This window comes from Carlito syrichta, unplaced genomic scaffold (assembly GCF_000164805.1).
Source record: "Carlito syrichta isolate Samal-C Ts95f unplaced genomic scaffold, Tarsius_syrichta-2.0.1 Scaffold316190, whole genome shotgun sequence".
In the NCBI taxonomy this organism is placed as follows: Eukaryota; Metazoa; Chordata; class Mammalia; order Primates; family Tarsiidae; genus Carlito; species Carlito syrichta.
Genome location: NW_007260286.1, coordinates 370,860 through 390,497, shown reverse-complemented (window position 1 = coordinate 390,497; position 19,638 = coordinate 370,860). Strand labels below are relative to the sequence as shown.

The window sequence follows — 19,638 nt, the reverse complement described above, 5'->3', positions numbered from 1 at the left end:
AAAAAAAAAAAAAAAATACAGTGCACTTCCATCACCGAGGATCCCTTCAGGGCAGCTTCAGGCTGCCCTTCCCCCTTGCAGCTCCATCCAGTCTTTTATTCAAAAATTTTATCATTTCAAAAATGTGATGCAAATGTGATTATACAGTAGATAACTTTTGGGGATTGGCTTTTTTTTTTTTTTTTGATTTGGAGTCTCACTCTGTCGCCCAGGCTGGAGTGCAGTGGCTGCTCCCGGCCACCGCAGCCTTGATCTGCTGGGCTCCGGCGAACCTTCCACCTCAACCTTCCGAGTAGCTGGAACTACAGGCTCACGCTACCACGCCCAGCTAGTTTTTGATTTATGGTAGAGATGAGGTCTTGCTAAGTTGCCCAGGCGGGTCTCAAACCCATGGGCTCAGGCAATCCACTCACCTCAGCCCCCCAAAGGCGCAGGATTACAGGCTGACCCACCGAGCCTGGTGGGGATTGGCTTTTTTTTCACTCAGCATAATCCCTTGAGATCCATCCAAATTGTTGCATGTATCAATAGTTCAATCCTTTTCACTACTGAGTCATTTTCTATTGAAGGGCTTCTGCGTGTTTCTAGTTTTTAACAATTGTGGATAAAGCTGTTATGAACATTAACTTACAGCTTTTTGTATGAACCTGTTTTTGTTTCTGCGTGCAAGTGCTGGGTCATATGGTGAGTGCGTGTTTAATTTTGTAAGAAACTGCCAAGTTGTTTTCTGAAGTGGCTATACCATTTTGAGTTCCCACCAGCAGTAATGTGAGATCAAGTTTCTCATTGTGACCAGCATTTGGTGTTGCCACTGCTTTTTATTTTAGCCATCCTGATAGGCATGTAGCAGAGATGGTTATTTTTTAGTTTGCTCTGGATATTGTTACTTTGTTCCTAGGTTGAATACAGAATACTTCAAGGAGCGGGCCAACTGGGCACGTAGTTGTGATTCATCATCTGATTTTGAGTATGTGCTTCTTAGTTTAGCAAGGGTGAAAGAACTTAGAGTACACATGCTCTTTTTATAAAATTGTCTTGACCTTTCCCCTTAAGGTTTGACTGTACAGTTTGTCTCAAGTAATTTCAAGAAAACTGAGAGCTTGTCTTGGATTCCTCCAAAGCCTAGAGACATTTGTATTACTGATGTCATCCTCCTAGACTGGAATTCATGTTCACCTTCTTCCATGTAGGTGAGAACCCATAAGAAGTTAAATGAGTGCCTTGTGATGTTAGCCTAACAATGACTTTTGGGACCTTTGCTTCCAAATCCTAATGAATTGCTCTCTTGGTCTGTTTCACTAGATCCTACACACCTCAGAAATAAGAACTGGAATCCTGGTAGATGATTTACAGTGGGACGAGATCTTAATTTGGGGAAAAAGTCCCTCATAATGATGCGATCCCATCACTTTCCACACTTTATTGACCCTTGGTAACTAATTCACTAATTCAGGTTTTTATTTTTTTAATAGTTTTTATTGTTTGTAGAGATGAGGTCTCACCATGCTGTTCAGGCTGGTCTTGAACTCCTGGGCACAAGAAATTCCCCACCTTGGCCTCCCAAAGTGCTGGGATGACGGACATGAGCCACAGCACCTGGTCTAATTCTGTTTTTGTTTTTTTTTTTTAAACACCAAGTTAGCCATCACTTTGAATAGCCCACTAAGTAATTGCATTATATGTAAAATCAGAACTTCCACTTTAAAAAACTTACTGTTTTTATGCAAACAGAGAACCTCTCCACCAAACCAACTCAAAAACCACTTTGTATATATTCTATTTTGAGTAATATGTTAGAGGTCTGGTCTTTAAGTTATAAACATAACTGTAACTTTCAGCATACTGTTAAAATGTATGACTATAAACCATATTCTGATGGTAAGAAGTCTGTTTTTGTTTTCATAATTTGAGTTCCTGGATTATTATGGCATCAGGAATTTAGTAGTGGTTTTCTGACTTTTAGTTTATTAAAGCTAAATTCTCTAGCTCACCACTAGAGGTCTCCTCTTTCCATATAGAACGCATTCTCAGAGGTAGCTGCCTGGACTTTAGGAATAATTCCCAGAACCAATTAGCAGAGTTGCAGTTGAGATTGTAAAAAGCCTGCCAGTTTTTTTTTTAACCTTTATTGCTAAATAAACATTAATTTTCATGTTTAAATTATTTTAAATGTAATGGCATGTTTTTAGAGAGCACAGCTGAAGGAAATTTGGCATTTCTTTAAGCTGACTTATAAGATGGGCCAAAATGAATCAGGTGAAAGTATTCGGTTTTCAAAGACCACTCTAATTCACCTGCTTGGTAACAGTTTCTCTGGTTTTACCTTCCTCCGTGGTAATATGTCAACCACTGGAGACTATTAACTAGCAAATGTTGTTTAAACTTTATGCCGAAAAAAATAGAAATGAATCAGATGTGATCCTTGCTGTCTACCTTTTTCTCTGCATATTTTTTTCTTCCTAACTAGAAACTCTTAATCATTGTTTAAAAGATCCATCTCAAAAGATACCTCTAGTGTGAAGACTCCCCTTCACTCCCTTCTCCGGGTGCTCATGGCATTTGCTCACACCTCTGTTAAAACACCAATTGGATCTTATTTATTCGTGTATATGTCCTCTTCGCTGGACTCTACATTCTATGAGGACAGGAACCATGTCTGTTTCTCTGTATGTTTTTGCTTTGTTGTTGTTGTCGTTGTCTTACTGGTGTTTCTTTTGCACAAAGAAATAGACATTCAATAAACACTTATTGAGTGAGTGAATGAATGAATGGACAGAGTATTTGAATAAGATCTTAAGGTTAGGTGAGATTTCCACAGACAGTCTTGGGACAGGGAACTAACAGAGGAAACAGCCTGAGTAGAAGGTGGGAAAGCCCAGATTTGTGGATGAATTTGGCAATCAACAGAGTTATTACAGGTGGGCACAGGTGGAGAGAGCTTTAACAAAAAGCTGGAAAGAGTTGAGAACATGAGAGGAGGTAGCAGGGGGAGAGGTTTGTAGTAAGGAAGACAGAGTGATGGTGGAAAAGGGACTCAGAGGGTAATGGGTGATCCCTGGGTTCTGTCCGCAGGCCACATCTCTCACTGTCCAGCATCCTCAGTCACCTCAGCTCTAAAGTGGTTCCCACTCAGATATCTCTCTAGTCCTCTTTTTTCTCTTGAATTCTCGAACCACCAAATGGTTGAAAAAAGGGCCCTGGACTCGGAGAGAGAACTGGTTTCAAGTTTCAGCACTGCCACCAATTAGCCATGAAACATTGAGCAAGCCGCTTTAAACACATGCATTTATTAATGCCCCACCTTGTTCCAGGAAGGATTTAGGGTGTCAGCAAGTTACTTAATATCAGGGTTTTAGTTTCCTCATCTCTAAATGAGAGGTCTGGGCTAAGTAATCTAAATTCCTTCCAGCTTTAACATTCTGTGGCTCTAGTTCCAGTGATTTGTTGGTCATCTCCACCTAGAAGTCCAACCCTTCCCATTTAGAATAAGAGAAACTCTATCCTAGACAACACGGGGAGACCACATCTCAACAAAAAATACAAACATTAGCTTGGTGTTGTAGCATGTGCCTGTAGTCCCAGCCACGCGGGAGGCTGAGGTGGGATTGCTTCAGTTCGGGAGTTCAAGGCTGCGGTGAGTGGTGATTGTGCCCCTGCCCTCCAGCCTGGGCAACAGAGTGAGACCCCAACTCAAAAGCAAAAACGGAACCCACCCTCTGTTCTCCTGATGTTGATTTCTGTGGGCAGCATCACCATCCTACCAGTGACCCAGGACCAAAGCTCAGTGTCATCTTCAACTCCTCTAGCCCTTGCCCCTACTCTTCACTCGCAAAGTCCTATGGACTCCAACCCTGTTTTGTCATTCGCATCCGTCCCCAGCTAGGCCCTTTCCTGTGGCCACATGCTGTTGAAGTATTGTTGGCTATTGGTCCCATTCTGTTGACCCTCATCTTTTTTTTTTGAGGCCGAGTCTCACTCTGTCGCCCAGGCTGGAGTGCAGTGGCATGCTCACGATCACTGTAGGCTCGACCTTCTGGATTCAGGCAATCTTTCCACCTCAGCCTTCCAAGTAGCTGGAACCGCAGGCGCGTGCCACCACACCTGGCTAATTTTTTTGACTTAGAGATGAGGTCCTGCCAAGTTGCCCAGGCTGGTCTCAAACCCTGAGTTTAGGCAGTCCTCTAGTCTCTGCCTCCCAAACTGCTGGGGTTACAGGCATGAGTCACTGCACCTGGCTTGGTCCCATTCTTCTGACCCTGAATCTTGGTGCTGCTGTCTGAGTAAATTTCCTGAAGCACAGCTCTAATAGTGTCAGTGCTTTGATCTGAATCCTAAGTGACTCCCAACTGCCTTCAGAATCTTGTCCAAATTCCCTGGCTGAGCATGCGAGACCTTTTGAGACCTGACTGTGAAAATTGCCTGCCTCTTCTCCTGACTCCTGTATGCTAGCAAAATGGAACTGCAGCATGCCTTACATGGTCCTGCCTTAGCTAATAACCTGGCTTAACTTTCCTGGCCCCTTTGTCCACTGAAATCCTCTCTGTCTTTATTTTAACTCCTTTGAGGCACTTATCAGGTTTGGTCACTTATTTTAACTACTTGGTAACTTATCTTAGCTCAATCCATCCTGCCTTAAATTGTCAGATCCTCAAAGCAGACATCATGTTTCATTTCTTTTATCATCCCTCAGCCCCATGCCCACACACAGGCCTGACACACTACTAGAGAAGATTGAGATAAATCAGATTGAAACTTAGTCCAAAAATCATTTTCTGAACTTATGGTTATAAATTTTGACAGCTGGAAATCATCTGAGCAAATCATCTCATTTTACAAATGAGAAAACCAAGGGTCAGAGAGGTGAAGTTACCTGCGCGGTGTTTCCCAGCTGCCTTTGCAGCATTGCTCTTGCAGCCTTGTCATAGGTAAATCTGTTTTCATGTCTCCTCTCCCTTCCTGGATGTAAGCATCCTAACCTTGACACATTGCACCCGCGATCATTGTAGTTTGTCATTTTGATCCTGGAAATGTAGATTGGGAGTGGAAATTTGTTTCAGCAAATGTATGGTTACACAGCCTGAATGGACACTAGGTGGCCACACTGCTGGCAAACTCTAATGGAGGTTTGAACAATGGAACTTAAAGTTAAGGCTGAGAAGGAACCGGAGACCCTATCTAGCCCAATCCCTCATTTTTGGAGCAAACAAGCAAACACAAACCCCAAGAACCAGAGACAGGAGTGACTTGCTCAATACTTGAGAGAGTCATCAGCTTTCTTGGCACAAGAGCGTTGACTCGGAAATTGTGAAGTTACTATATGTCTGAGACTCTGACTGCTAGCCAATAATCTAATGTGAATACTGTTTTGTGTGTTTAGATCAAATGATGCTGTTTGGAAAAGTTTCCCAGCAGTTATGTGGCTTAAAGAAACTCCCATGGTCATGTGACTCTAGATACTTCTGGGGCTGGTTGAATACAGTGTTTAATAAGTAAGTTACTCTAACTAAAGTGACAAAATGTGGGGATTGTTTACAACTAGATGTGTTCCCAGTAACTAGTTTTGTTATGTCTTAAATTTCAGATGTTTCTGAACAATGTGTGCAGTGTGATCCTCATTTTGTTGACAGATAAAACATACACACAAATATGGAAAAAAGACCAGAAAACATTAAAAATCTTAACTGTGGCTGTTTGGGTTGCAGTATTTCAGTGATTTTTCTTAATTGTCCTTTTGATGCATTTCAAATTTTCTGAAATGACCATTTATTTTATGATCAGAAAAACTTTGTAAATATAATTTTAAAATATTATTTTATGACTTTTTAAGAAATGTAGTTAGCCTTTTGAATATTTTGTCAAGGGAACTCAGGTTTTCAAAAAACGAGTGTGTGAGCTGGGTGTGGTGGCTCATACCTGTAATCCCCACACTTTGGGAGGCAGAGGTGAGAGGATTCCCTGAGCCCATGGGTTCAAAACCAACCTGGGCAACTTAGTGAGACTCATCTCTACAATAAATAAATAAATAAATTAGCTGGGTGTGGAGGTACCCACCCTTAGTTATAGCTACTTGGAAGACTGAAGCAGAAGAACCACCTGAACCCAGCAGGTTGAGGCAGTGGTGGCCATGAGTGTGCCACTGTACTCCAGCCTGGGCATCAGAGTAAGACTCCTACTCAAAATATAACAAAAAAACCAGTGTGTGGTATGCTTAGAAATATCACTTTGAACTTGGAAGACTGAGGCAGGAAGATCACTTGAGCCCAGGAATTTGAAGCTGCAGTGAGCTATGATCAAAAATAAAAATAAAACTTTTTTTTGAGTTGGAGTCTCACTCTGTCGCCCAGTCTGGAGTGTGGTGGCATGCTCACAGCCACCCCAGCATCAACCTGCTGGACTCCAGCGATCCTTCTGCCTCAGCCTTCCAAGTAGCTGGAACTGCAGGTGCACGCTACCACAGCCGGCTAATTTTTTATTTATTGTAGAGAAGTCTCACCAAATTGCCTGGGCTGGTCTTGAACCCATGGGCTCAGGCAATCCACACACTTTGGCCTCCCAAAGTGCTGGGATTACAGGCTGAAAAAAATAAAACTCTTAAAAGATCTGGCTTCTAATTGGTGTTCAATAAGTGCTAGTTGATTGAAAAACAACAAGAAAAAGAAATCCTTGAAACTGATGGAACTAGCTAGCCTTCTCATTGCTTCCTATAACATTATGATCACTAGCTAGAGAGAAAGCATATGTAGACGTTAATAAATATCACTTAATGAGATTAATTTGAACATAAGTTCAAAATTATTTCTATTTTGCTTTAATCTTTGCTTGTTTGTTTATTCAGTCAGGGTCTCATTCTGTCCCTCTGGCTGGAGTGCAGTAACACAATCATGACTCACTGCAGCCTTGATCTCCTGGGCTCAGGCGATCCTTCCACCTCAGCCTCCATGTAGCTGGAACTACAGGTATGCTGTGCCACCATGCCGGACTAAGTTTTTTATTTTTCTGTATAGACAAGGTCTCACTATGTTGCCTAGGGTGATCTTGAACTTCTGGTCAAGCAGTCCTCCTGCCTTTGCCTCCCAAAGTGCTAGGATTACCAGTCTGAGTCACTACACCTAGTCTGGTCATTTAATATATCTCTAGTGTCAAGCACTATGCTACATGTGAATCAATGAAGATTCATGTCTGGTTGGTAAACTCATGTAAAAATAATATGCTGGGCACAGTGGCTCACACCTGTAATCCCAGCATTTTGGGAGGCAGAGGCAATAGGATTTCCTGAGCCCACGAATTCAAGACCAGCCCAGACAACATGGTGAGACCTCATTTCTACAGTAAATTTTTAAAAACTAGCTAGGTGCAGTGGCGCATGCCTGTAGTTCCAGCTACTTAGAAGGCTGAGGCGGAAGGATCACCTGAGCCCGGCAGGCCAAGGCTGTGGGGGCCATGAGCATGCCACTGCACTCTAGCCTGGGTGACAAAGGGAGACTCCAACTCAAAACAAACAAACAAAAATACACATACACACCCCCTACACCCACACCTTGACAGATTTTCACTTGGAAACAAAAAACTAAAAAAGAGCAGGTAGAACTACTGCTCTTTTATATATATATTTGGCATGGATCTCACTAATACACATATCTCCCTCCTCGGTCATTTGAAATGAAAATGTGTTGCCATTCTATATTTATGTCAGTGAATATAGTTAAGAACCTAGTGATTATTGTAAAAGCGAACTGCTTTTTTTTCTTGCCAATAGAGTGGATTATGAACGCCTCAGGGAGGTTGGCCCTGACAGGGCGACGTCTGAGTGGCTGCTGCGCTGTGGGGCCATGGTACGCTACCATGGTCAGGAGAAATGGCAGAAGGACTACAATCACCTTCCCACGGGCCCTCTGGACAAATACAAGATTCAAGCAATTGATGCCACTGACTCTTGTATCATGAACATTGGATTTGATCACATGGGTAACTACCCTGTCATTTTCCTTATGAGAAATACAGGTGATTTGTGGTGACCATTCTGTTGCAGTTGGTTCACTATTATAGTCATAGGTGTGTCCTTTTTGCCCATTTCAGTACAACCAAGTTTGTTTCTTTCTGAGTTTGATATTTATTTTCACAGTAAATAGAGGTTACAGATACTTTCTTTTCCTTCCTCCTCTCACTAAGCTTGTTCCTATATGTCTTTATTCTGTGGTTTATTGACTTAAAATCCAGGGCCTTTTTTCAAACTATCTTTGTCAAACTTCTGTCATTGAGAAACCCTCAGTCATGCAGGAATGGTGATATCTGCCCAACTTCTGCTTGTGTGGGTGTTTCTTTCCCCCAGCACATGGGCATCTGACTGCAGTATGGCCTCACCCATCCACACAACCTGCATAGTGAATACCTTGTATGGTTAAGTTGAGCAATCCTCTGGGTTTTCATGGAACTAGGGTATCCCAGGACATAGGACTATCAGACCTAAAATCAGGACAGACCTGGGGAAACCAGGACAGTTTGTTATCTTAATGGTAAATCAGATTCTTAAATGGTATTTTTCCCCCCTCAGAGGGCCTAAAACACGTTGAGAAAATAAGGCTGTGCAAGTGTCTTTATATCGAAGATGAGTGTTTGCAGAGACTTGGTCAACTTGAAAACTTACAAAAAAGCATATTGGAAATGGAAATAATTTCCTGTGGGAATGTCACAGACAAAGGCATCATAGCTTTGCGTCATTTAAGGTAGGTGGTCAAAGCCAAAGTAGGAACTTGAAATGATGTTAAGGTGAATAGTCAAAATTTAAAATCAGTCGGAATGTCTTTAGTTTTGAAAAAGATAATTTTTTAAAATGTCCAAGCTTACATCTATAATATTTTAAAACAGTTAAAATTATCAATCTTTTTTTTTTTTTTCTGAGTCAGGGTCTCACTGTTGTCCAGGCTGGAGTGCAGTGGCATGATCATGGCTCTCTGCAGCCTTGATTTCCTGGACTCAAGTGGTCCTACCACCTCAGCTGCCTGAGTATCTGGGACTACAGAAATGAGCCACTATGTCCAGCTAATTTTTTTTTTTTTTAATTTTTGGTAAAGACAGGGGTCTCGCTGTGTTGCTCAGGCTGGTCTCACACTCCTAGCTTCAAGTGATCCTCCCACCTTGACCTCCAAAATGTTGGTGTTACAGGCTTGAGCCACCACATCCAGTCACAGTTATCAGTCTTAATATAGTAAGGTTTCATTGCATTTTTTAGGGGGCATGTTTTAAAAAATTAAATCCACATTAAGCACCTAGCATGGTGCCTGCCACAGTAAGTCCTCAATAAGTGTTAGCTGTTATGCTTTTTTTAAATTTTTTTAAATTTTTTATCTTTTTTTGAGTTGGAGTCTCACTCTGTCACTCAACTCCTGGCCACCACAGCCTCAACCTGCTGGGCTCCAGCAATCCTTCCGCCTCAGCCTTCCAAGTAGGTAGAACTACAGGCACGCGCTACCACACCCGGCTAATTTTTGATTTATTGTAGAGATGAGGTCTCGTCAAGTTGCCCAGGCAGGTCTCGAACCTGCAGGCTCAGGCAATCCACTCACCTCGGCCTCCCAAAGTGCTGGGATTACAGGCTGAGCCACCGAGCCCGGCATCTCTTTTTTAAAAAAGCATTTTCTCTCATGTGTTTGATATTCTCATGACATTTGGTATATACTTATGAGCATTTCAGTCTAATTACATTTCTTGAGGAGAAAAAAAACTTTAAAATGCTCCCCTTTTGTCTCTAGTGCCTAGAACACTGCCTGACACTGTAGTATATTTCAAAACCATGCATCCATCGGTTAGGAACACTGCTCTACACCCCCTTCCACCACCAGCCAGACCCATGCCAATCCCAAATGCAAGAACAGGTAATGTTCTTGAATGGCCAGGAATGTTTAATTCTAAAGTGGCAGAATTCTAAGTCTTATCAGAATGATGAAGAAAGAATGTAAGTTTGTTTAATCAAATCCCTATTTTAGAGAGTCCATCATTCAAATTGTGAATGTAATTCATGTCATTCTGCTTAAAATACAATGGACTGCCCAAATCCTCAGTATCATAGGACGTTTGAGAAGTTTTAAACATTAGGACCAAAGGGTGGTTTCTCTTACATGAGTTGAGACTCCAAAACCTCATCTTTTTATTTTATTTATTAATTTTATTTAAAAGATGTGGGATACAATTCAGGGTTAGGTATACAAACCTTGATTATGCGGATACCCTTGTTGATGAGGTGTGCCCCTCCCTCCCCTAGCAGTTTCCCTCAATTGCCAATCCCACCCACCTGCCCTGACAGTTTCCCGCTACTGCCAATCCCTTTCTTATAGCATTATAATTGTTCAAGGTCCGCTTATGAGTGAAAACATATGGTACTCTGTACTTTGTTTCTGTTATTGATCACTGAGTATGATCGACTCCAAATCCACCCAAGTTGCTGCAAAGCCCATATGTTTGTGGCTTCTTTATGGCTGCATAATATTCCATTTGTATATGTACTACATTTTTAAAAATCCAGTTCAGTTTCAGCATGGTTGGTTCCATGTTTTTGCTGTTGTGAATAGAGCTGTAGCAAACATGTATGCAGGTATCTTTTTTGTAGATGATTTGAGTTCCTCCAGGTATATTCCCAATAGGGGAATTACTGGTCATATGGAGGGTCAATTTCTAGTTCTTTCAGAAATCGCCACACTGTCTTCCAGAGGTTGCACTAGTTTGCATTCCTACCAGCAGTGTAGAAGTGTTCCTTTTTCTCCGCATCCTCACCAGGATCTGTTGTTGCAAAACCTCATCTTCTAATAGAAACTTGAGGACCCTTAAGAACTTTCCCAATTTTTTTCCCCTTTTTGGGATAAGATTTATATTTCATGCAAAGGATCTCTGTCTCTATCTCTCTCTCTCTTCATATATATAATATATATAACATTTAGAAACATGCAGCTAGAAATGTTGATGTCATTAAAAACAGGCATAGGCCGGGCTCGGGTGAATTGCCTGAGCCCACGGGTTCAAGACCCACCTGGGCAATTTGGTGAGACCTCATCTCTACAATAAATAAAAAAAATTAGCCAGGCGTGGTAGCGCACCTGGGCAATAGAGTGAGACCCCAACTCAAAAAAAAATAAAATAAAAACAAGTATAGAACGGGTGCGGTGGCCTGTAATCCTGCACTTTGGGAGACCGAGGCGAGAGAACTGCCTGAGCCCTCAGGTTCAAGACCAGCCTGGGCAACATGGTGAGACCTCGTCTCTACAATAAATCAAAAAATTAGCCGGGTGTGTAGTACATGCCTGTAGTTCCAGCTACTTGGAAGACTGAGGCGGAAGGATTGCCTGAGCCCAGCAGGTCAACGCTGGGGTGGCCATGAGCAGGCCACTGCACTCCAGCCTGGGCGATGGAGTAAGACTTCAGCTCAAAAAATAAAACAAAAACAAGTATAATTTCCAAAGTCTATCTTAGTTCCTAGAATGAATTTCATTTAAAATAGTACCTTAAGACTACTGTTTCTCCCAATACTTTGGGAGGCCAAGGTGAGAGGATTTCCTGAGCCCATGGGTTCGAGACCAGCCTGGGCTGACATGGTGAGACTTCGTCTCTATAATAAATCAAAAAATTAGCTGGGCATGGTAGTGCGTGCCTATAGTTCCAGCTGTTTGGAAGGCTGAGGCAGAAGAATCGCCTGAGCCCAGCAGGTCAAGGCTGCGGTGGCTGGGAACATGCCACTGCACTCCAGTCTGGGTGACAGTGAGACTCCCAACTCAAAAAAAAAAAGACTACTGCTCCAAGGGTCATTTTGAAGGTGTAGAGTGATATAGACACATTCTGTGTGAATTTTCTTTAAGTCAGTAAATTGAGTTTATTTTTAATTTTAATGACTAAGTTGAAGTGACTTTTTTCTTTCTCTGTTTGCAGAAACCTCAAATATTTGCTGTTAAGTGATCTTCCTGGAGTGAAAGAAAAAGAAAATCTTGTCCAAGCCTTTAAGACAGCACTGCCATCTCTGGAACTAAAATTACAGTTGAAGTAAAATAATAAGTGTCTTACTTCACTAATAAGGATCATTTGAAATTGTTGATCCTAAACAACAACAACAAATATAATCATTAGAAGAATCATAAGGATGCCATATCACGACATCTTAGAAGTAGAGAATCCATTATATGTTAAAAATAAATATTCAGACATCACTCACTAAAGTTACTAAACTGGAAGTGAGAATTTATGTGCATGAATTCATTTTAAGAAAAATGCAAACTAGCCGCATTTCAATAAATGTATTCCTCATTTAATATAGAACTCTTATAGACATCTTGATGTAGATATCTAGAGTTCTTTAAGGTGGTTTAACCTGCAACTCTGATATCTTTATTGTATCATGACAGTAATTTACATCTTACTTTAACGTTAAAGTTTGTGAAGTATATTACTACAAATGCACAATTATGAAAAATTGGAAGCAAAATTACAGATCCAGAGATGGAGCCAATTATGCAAAATAGCAATGGTTGTTGAGACATTCATTTCATATTGCTTCCCAAGATTTGCAAGCATTTCCCATGATCCTGCATTCCTGTATTCTTGATAGCATACATCATTTTGCAGATTGAACAGTTGCTGGTTAATTTGTCTATTTTGTAAGTTTAAGCTAATGTTTTAATAAAACTGGCCATAGATATTTGGCTGAATTCAGACAGTTTTGCTGATTGCAACAGAATACAGGAAACAGTCGTCAAGACCAGCAGGTCACACTTTGGTTTTTCTTAAATTAAAAAATGGCTTTAAACAGAAAATTTTAATGTGTCAATTAGAAACTCATTTTTCTTCTCTCATATATCTTGGCTGCTACCTCCTATGAGCTTAAAGGATATCAGAGAGAAATATAAACAATTGACAAAAGTCAATTTATATATAGAAAGTAGTAATGAAGCATGTCAAAAATAGATAAAACAGGGTCTTTATTTTTACCTGCCCTGGTTCTATACTGCTTTATGCCAGCTAGTTTGTGGATTTCTGTTATGTTTGTTTTGAACATTAAGCTGCTGAATATAAACTTGACCGAAAATAAACTTTCCATGATGCACCTTTCAGGTAGAAAAATGAATTTTAGTTGTGTTCAGAAATCAGCTTATACAAATGCACATAGTATAAATGATAAACTATTCACTAACATAATTACCACTGTCATTAAAAAAAAATCAGAAAATCGTATTTTTCAAAAAACCAGGATGTAAAACAGTCTCGTGATACAGTTGTGATTTAATGCTGAAGGATTACAGATATGTTTAAAATAAACATAAGCATAAATTTCATAGGACTCATTAGAGAAAAAGAAGTCTTCTCAGGTTTGTTTCATTACTGTGTGGTGAGACAACTGATTTACCATGATTTAGTCCAGAACCACTTTTCTACTGAGTTTTCTGTAAAACTATTGGATGTATTAGGCAGTTATAGTCATCTGCCTCCGTCAAGTGCATTTTCTGGGGATAAGGGAAAAGAAGAAAAAAGTTAACTCCTCAGAAGTTGGATGTCCTTCCTTGTCATGTGAATCAAGGCTGCCTAACAGGAATTGAACAATACTGGGACTAATATTTAACCCACAATCAGGTGTATGCATGAAGCTACATAGATTAGGAAGCCAAAGGCATTAAACTGCCTGGGGCAGTCAAAATTATTGAACAGATGCCAGAATCTAGTAAATTCCTTAGCAGTAAGTGAATGGGGTCAAAAGCTGTCATGAAGAAAACTAACACAGGAAAAAAAAGTGAGAGTGCAGCAGACATGTTTTGAAGATAAAGTAAAATACAGCTTTGAAGACCATGGCTGAGAACCACTAGAAAACAGTGCTGAGCTATCAGGGATAGATATCAGGCTTCACGTGACCCTCGTGTAATATGGGGACAAGGATGAAAATGCTCTTGATTAGGAGCAGTAGGCCAAGTCAAAGCTAATGACATGTCATCATTTAAAGTCTCATTATACAAAGCTAGGAGTCCTCAATAATACCATTTTGGACTACTTTCTGATTCCAATATTGGTTGGTAGGATAGTATATATGTATATTTATATAGACACACGGGTGTGTAAGTATATATGCATGTATGTGTGTTTGCACATACACATATAATACAGTGTAAAAAGATGTTTCAGGGAAAACTCAGTTGATGACCTAATGTCTTTCATGACTCAAGTAAAAGCTCACAAGCAATTTCTTTTAAAACTGTATGTGGGTCTGCTGTGGATCTGGCTTCAAGTGAGACTGGACTGGAGAGAGGCCGACAGGCTCAGTTCCTGCAAAGCCTGCCGTTCTTGTTCTATGTACCCCTTGACCAGCTTGCTCAGCTGCCAAGTCTGCAAGAGGACTTGGGTGAACAAATATAGACAATGTAACCAATCCATTCTGCCTGCAAAAGTGACTAAGGTGCATCCTTTACGGAAGGTAAAAACAAAAGTATAGGTAAGAAATATAAAAATTAAATTTATAAGTATATAAATTACAAAGTCTTTATGATAATGCATATGATTTTAAGTATTTTGAACCTCAATGTTCCCCCTCAAAATGTTCCAAAATATAAAAATCAAGAAACGGAGCAAGCAGGAAATGGGATTTTAAACTACTTTTTTTTTTTTTTTTTTTTGAGTTAAATATGATGTCGAAACAATCTGAGAGGGAGGAGCTAGAACTCAAAGTAACAGAGATCCAAGGAAATGCTTATGGACACTATGAAATCCATTTGTCATGTGTAGTACATAGTACAACTGAAGCATCAATCTTTTTGACATCATCTAATTTTGCCAAAAGAATGAGTAGTAGAGTTTATGTTCTGTCTATGAGATCGACTGCTTACATAAACAAAAACAAGTGAAACTCCAAACAGGTTTTTCCATTCTTTTCTGGACGCCATCATCAAGCCTGGAAGACTAGATCTGGAATTTCCTTTCCTATCTTACCAGGTGGCCTCCCAGTCACTAGTTTTAGGTTTTTTTCTGGTGTGTTTTCAACATTGTCATTGCTTTTGGTCAAATGTATAAGTTTTATTTTCTTCAAGTTATTGATCAATTCCTTTTTTAAAAATCATCAATCTTCTAGCTCTTTAAATGTTTGGAAAACGGTAGTTCAGTTTCTTGGTATTATAGTAATACTTCTTACTATCCAAAGCCGGAAGGATGCTGCTGCTAGTTAGCTGAGGTAGGTACTGCAATTGAAAATACAAAATACAGAATTAGGCTCCAAATGGTGCCATGGATTCTTTTCATTATTTAGACTTTGTCGCAAAAGTGATAATTATGTAAATTTTCCAGTACAGAAATACTTTTCTTGAACGGAATCCAAGACCAAAGAGAGGACAAAATATTTGGTCTCTACTTTTTCTTTGAAAGATTTAATTTTCATTAAAAAGTAAAAACATGCACATTAAAAAAGATTTAGAGAATACGAGAAAGAAAGGAATATCTACGTGTTAACATTATTGGGGAAAAAAGCCTATATTTATAGGAGTTGAGAACTTGTTGGGACCTTCGGGATAATTTAAGCCAATGCCCTGTCTTACAGCAGGGAAAACTAATGTCCGGAGCACTTAGGCAGTTTGCCCACTTATTATCTTAATGAAAAAGGCAAGTTGGGTATGGCAGCACGTGTGCCTGTAGTCACAGCTATTAGGGAGGCTTAGGCAGGAGGATTGCTTGAGCCCAGGAGACCCAACATAGGAAGACCTCATCTCAAAAAAAAAAAAAAAAAAGCAAAACTGCTTCTTTCCAGCTTCCAGAAAATGTTTGAATTTATTGTCAATGTCAAATGAAAGTAAGAAAAACACATATTGGCTGGTCACGGTGGCTCAAGCCTGTAATCCCAGCACTGGGAGGCCAAGGCGAGAGGATTTATCTACAATAAATTAAAAAACCTGCTGGTCATGGTGGTGCGTGCCTATAGTTCCTTGGAAGACTGATGCAGAGGATCACCAGAGCCCAGCAGGTCGACGCTGAGGTGGCTGTGAGTGTGCCACTGAACTCCAGCCTGGACGATGCAATGAGACTCCAACTCAAAAAAAGAAAAAGAAAAAAGTTTGTCCGGGCTCAGTGGCTCAGCCTGTAATCCCGTGCCTTTGGGAGGCTGAGGTGAGTGGATTGCCTGAGCCCGCGGGTTCGAGACCCGCCTGGGTAGCGAGACCTCATCTCTACAATAAATCAAAAAATTAGCCGGGCGTGGTAGCGCGCGCCTGTAATTCCAGCTACTTGGAAGACTGAGGCGGAAGGATCGCCGGAGCCCAGCAGGTTGAGGCTGCGGTGGCCGGGAGCGGCCACTGTACTCCAGTCTGAGCGACAGAGTGAGACTCCAACTCAAAAAAAAAGAAAAAAGTTTGACTTTTATTCTCTATCATATATGAACTGGGTAGCAAAACAGGCCAGAAATAGGCTCGCCAACCCCTGCCCCAGAGTTACCCCTAATCTCACTATTACTTTGTTGTTCAAGAGCAAAGGGTCTTGGTGGAAATATTTCTATTTGAAAGAATAGGGAAGCCCCACTGTTTGGTGTACTGCTTTGAAGTCCTGAAGAATTCAACTGTTTGATTTAAAGTACTGAAAAAACAAAACTCCCTTTTTAGATACTCAAGACCAAATAGTACAATACAATAAATATGTGGAGTTTTTTTGAGTTAGAGTCTCACTCCATTGCCCAGGCTGGAGCGCAGTGGCACACCCACGGCCACCCCAGGGTTGACCTGCTGGGCTCCACGATCCTTCCACAACCTTCCAAGTAGCTGGAACTACAGGCATGTGCTACTATGTCCAGTTAATTTTTTTATTTATGGTAGAGACGAGGCCTCACCATGTTGCCCAGGCTGGTCTCGAGCACGCGGGTTCGGGCAAGCCTCTTATCTCCACTTCCCAAAGTGTTGGGATGACAGGCGTGAGCCACTGCACCCGGCAAAGTCAAACATTCTTAATTTTGCAACTTTGGTCTACCTGAGGGTCCTGGAGCCTGTGCTGTGCCTGTTCCCCACGGACTCTCCACCCTTTCCCCTGCTCCATACCTCACGTCACTACTCAGGTACCACTGAGAGGGCTGGGCAGTGGAGGCTGTGAAGGGAATGACTAAAGCAGGATAATCCATAGTTTAAGGGGCAGATCCAGCCGGGCTGGGTGGCTCAGCCTGTAATCCCGCGCCTTTGGGAGGCTGAGGTGAGTGGATTGCCTGAGCCTGCGGGTTCGAGACCCACCTGGGCAGTGAGACCTCATCTCTACCATAAATCAAAAAATCAGCTGGGCATGGTAGCGCATGCCTGTAGTTCCGGCTACTCGAAAGGCTGAGGCGGAAGGATTGCGGAGCCCAGCAGGTCGAGGCTGCGGTGGCCAGGAGCGGCCGCTAGCCTCCAGCCTGGGCGACAGAGTAAGATTCCAACTCAAAAAAAAAAGGGGGGGGGGCAGATCCAGAGGTGACCAGGAGCAGCTGTGGTTCCAACAGGTTTGTCCTAAATTTGTACAGCTTTTGGTTTATGACGAGATACTTAGTGTAAGGTCATTGCACCACTTCACACCCATCAGGTCTTCAAAGGATCTAGAGTGCAGTTTGGATGCTCTTCTCTGGTTAACTGTGCTCTTCTGTGGATGCCACTGAAAGCGCACATCCCTGGATTTGCCCTAGCCAACTCTGATAGAGGATCAGGGAGAAAAACAGTTTCTTTTTTGGAGAAGTCTGGAATGTTAGTACTGAAAACGATCGGGATGACAGAGAGAAAAATCTGATTTCCTTTTCCAAAGCATGAGGCGCGTGCTCAGCTGGACTCACACGTATGTACCCAGCTGAGACTCGTACCCACACCTGCCAGAACGCCGGGCCCCTGTGTGGTGACAGGAAACAGCAGGGCAAGGGCACCTTTTACATCCAGGGCGTGGGGGTCTCAGGAGGCAGATGGTGCTGGGGGCCTGGTTGACAGGTCGTGTGACCTGTCTCCTAGTGCTGGAATGAAGGTGCTGGGACCACACACCACAACTGCCACTCTGGAGTCTAGATTTGGACTCTCTGTACCAGGTGGCAAGTATGAGATCATTAAAAATGGTAGCCTTGGATGTTTATGTAAAGCAGTGCACCATCTTTACCTCAGGCAGGTGCTTTCGGCTTGGTCTTGGGTTCTTCCTTGTTGCTTTGTCATGTTCTTTTGCCAAATCTCCCATTTCTCTGATGCTGTCAAAGTACGGATGTTGCAACAGCTGTTCACATGTCAGTCTCTCAGCAGGGTCCATGTGGAAGCAGCCCTAAGAGAACAGAATATTCCTTCTACTTACTTCTTTAAAATTGTATTAATTAATGTCATTTTTTTTCCTTGAAAGACTGAACTTTTCAGTTGAGAATAAAAAGGGAAAAAAAGGTAGGGAAAACATATCAGTCATGATTTTAGTTCCTTCATTCCTAAATGAGTACTCATAAAAGAAAGAGTTTCTAGAAGTAGTAACAACGAGATTGTTTGCGCCATGCTGTTCTTGAAGCAGTTGGTGCTGTGCCCTGAGAGAGCAGGATATAACATTAGTTTACCTCAGTGGTCAACTATCCATTGAGCCTGTTTGGTCCCTTATAAGTACTTTGTAAAAACTAGTGTATTTATTTATTTAGTTGAGTTGGAGTCTCACTCTTGTTGCCCAGGCTGGAGTACAGTGGCACACTCATGGCCACTGCAGCCTCAGGTGATCTTTCTGCCTCAGCCTTCCAAGTAGCTGGAACTACAGGCATGTGCCACCATGCCCGGCTAATTTTTTTGATTTATTGTAGTGACCAGGTCTCACCAAGTTGCCCAGGCTGGTAACAAACCCCTAGGTTCAGGCAATCCTCTTGCCTCAGGTCCCCAAAGTGCTGGGATTACAGGCATGAGCCACTGCGCCTGGCCTTTACTTTAAGAATAATATTTATGGCCGGGCTCGGTGGCTCAGCCTGTAATTCTGGCATTTTGGGAGGCCGAGGCAAGTGAATTGTCTGAGCCCGTGGGTTCGAGACCTCCCTGGGCAACTTGGTGAGAAGTCTCTCTACAATAAATCAAAAATTAGCCAGGCGTGGTAGCACACGCCTGTAGTTCTGGCCACTTGGAAGGCTGAAGCAGAAGGATCGCCAGAGCCCAGCAGGGTGAGGCTGCGGTGGCTGGGAGTGTGCCACTGCATTCCAGTCTGGGCGACAGAATGAGACTTCAACTCAAAAAAAAAAATTTACATTGATACAAGTAAGATTCATGCAGTATACAGCAACGTCCCTGTCACTCCAGGCCTTCCATTCTCCCTTTTAAAGTCAGTTACTCTTTTTTTGTTATATCCTTCCAAAAATAGTCTATGCATTACAAGAATATATGAGTTTGTGTGTAAGGAGAGGCATAATAGACATGCCTTTATATTTCATCATTTTTAACCTTTTTTTTCCTTTAAGTGGGCCATGGTGCTCGTACTTAGAAAGATTAAATCTCACAACTACATACCCCGAGAAACTGTCTCAATTTTTTTTGGTTATAAATGCATCAGTAGCCGGGCTTGGTGGCTCAGCCTGTAATCCCGCGCTTTGGGAGGTCGAGGTGAGTGAATTGCCTGAGCCCGCAGCTTCGAGATTCGCCTGGGCAACTTGGCGAGACCTCTTCTCTACAATAAATCAAAAAATTAGCCAAG

At 41.8% G+C, this 19,638-nt stretch overlaps 2 protein-coding genes across 6 annotated transcripts in view; one reads left to right on the top strand and one right to left on the bottom strand.

Moving 5' to 3' along the window:
• Positions 1-12,786, top strand: part of ATP5S (ATP synthase, H+ transporting, mitochondrial Fo complex subunit s (factor B)) — a 15,950-nt gene extending 3,164 nt beyond the window's left edge. The window contains exons 2-6 of one of the 4 annotated variants that reach the window (XM_008073820.2): positions 1,054-1,190; positions 5,378-5,489; positions 7,757-7,965; positions 8,552-8,723; positions 11,914-12,786. In XM_008073820.2, the coding sequence (XP_008072011.1) occupies positions 1,169-1,190; positions 5,378-5,489; positions 7,757-7,965; positions 8,552-8,723; positions 11,914-12,028 (630 nt within the window). In that variant the 5' untranslated portion in view covers positions 1,054-1,168 and the 3' untranslated portion in view covers positions 12,029-12,786. Of the gene's footprint in view, positions 1-661; positions 685-1,053; positions 1,191-5,215; positions 5,264-5,377; positions 5,490-7,756; positions 7,966-8,551; positions 8,724-11,913 lie in introns of those variants that run through there. The other 3 variants (XM_021706881.1, XM_021706882.1, XM_021706883.1) reach the window with 3 other exon arrangements.
• Positions 12,787-13,083: 297 nt separating this feature from the next.
• CDKL1 (cyclin dependent kinase like 1) overlaps positions 13,084-19,638 on the bottom strand; it is a 61,821-nt gene continuing 55,266 nt past the window's right edge. The window contains exons 8-9 of one of the 2 annotated variants that reach the window (XM_008073821.1): positions 18,097-18,252; positions 13,084-15,194 (exon numbers count right to left, since the gene is read on the bottom strand). In XM_008073821.1, coding sequence (XP_008072012.1) covers positions 15,093-15,194; positions 18,097-18,252 — 258 coding nt within the window. In that variant the 3' untranslated portion in view covers positions 13,084-15,092. Of the gene's footprint in view, positions 15,195-17,733; positions 18,500-19,638 lie in introns of those variants that run through there. The other variant, XM_008073822.2, reaches the window with a different exon arrangement.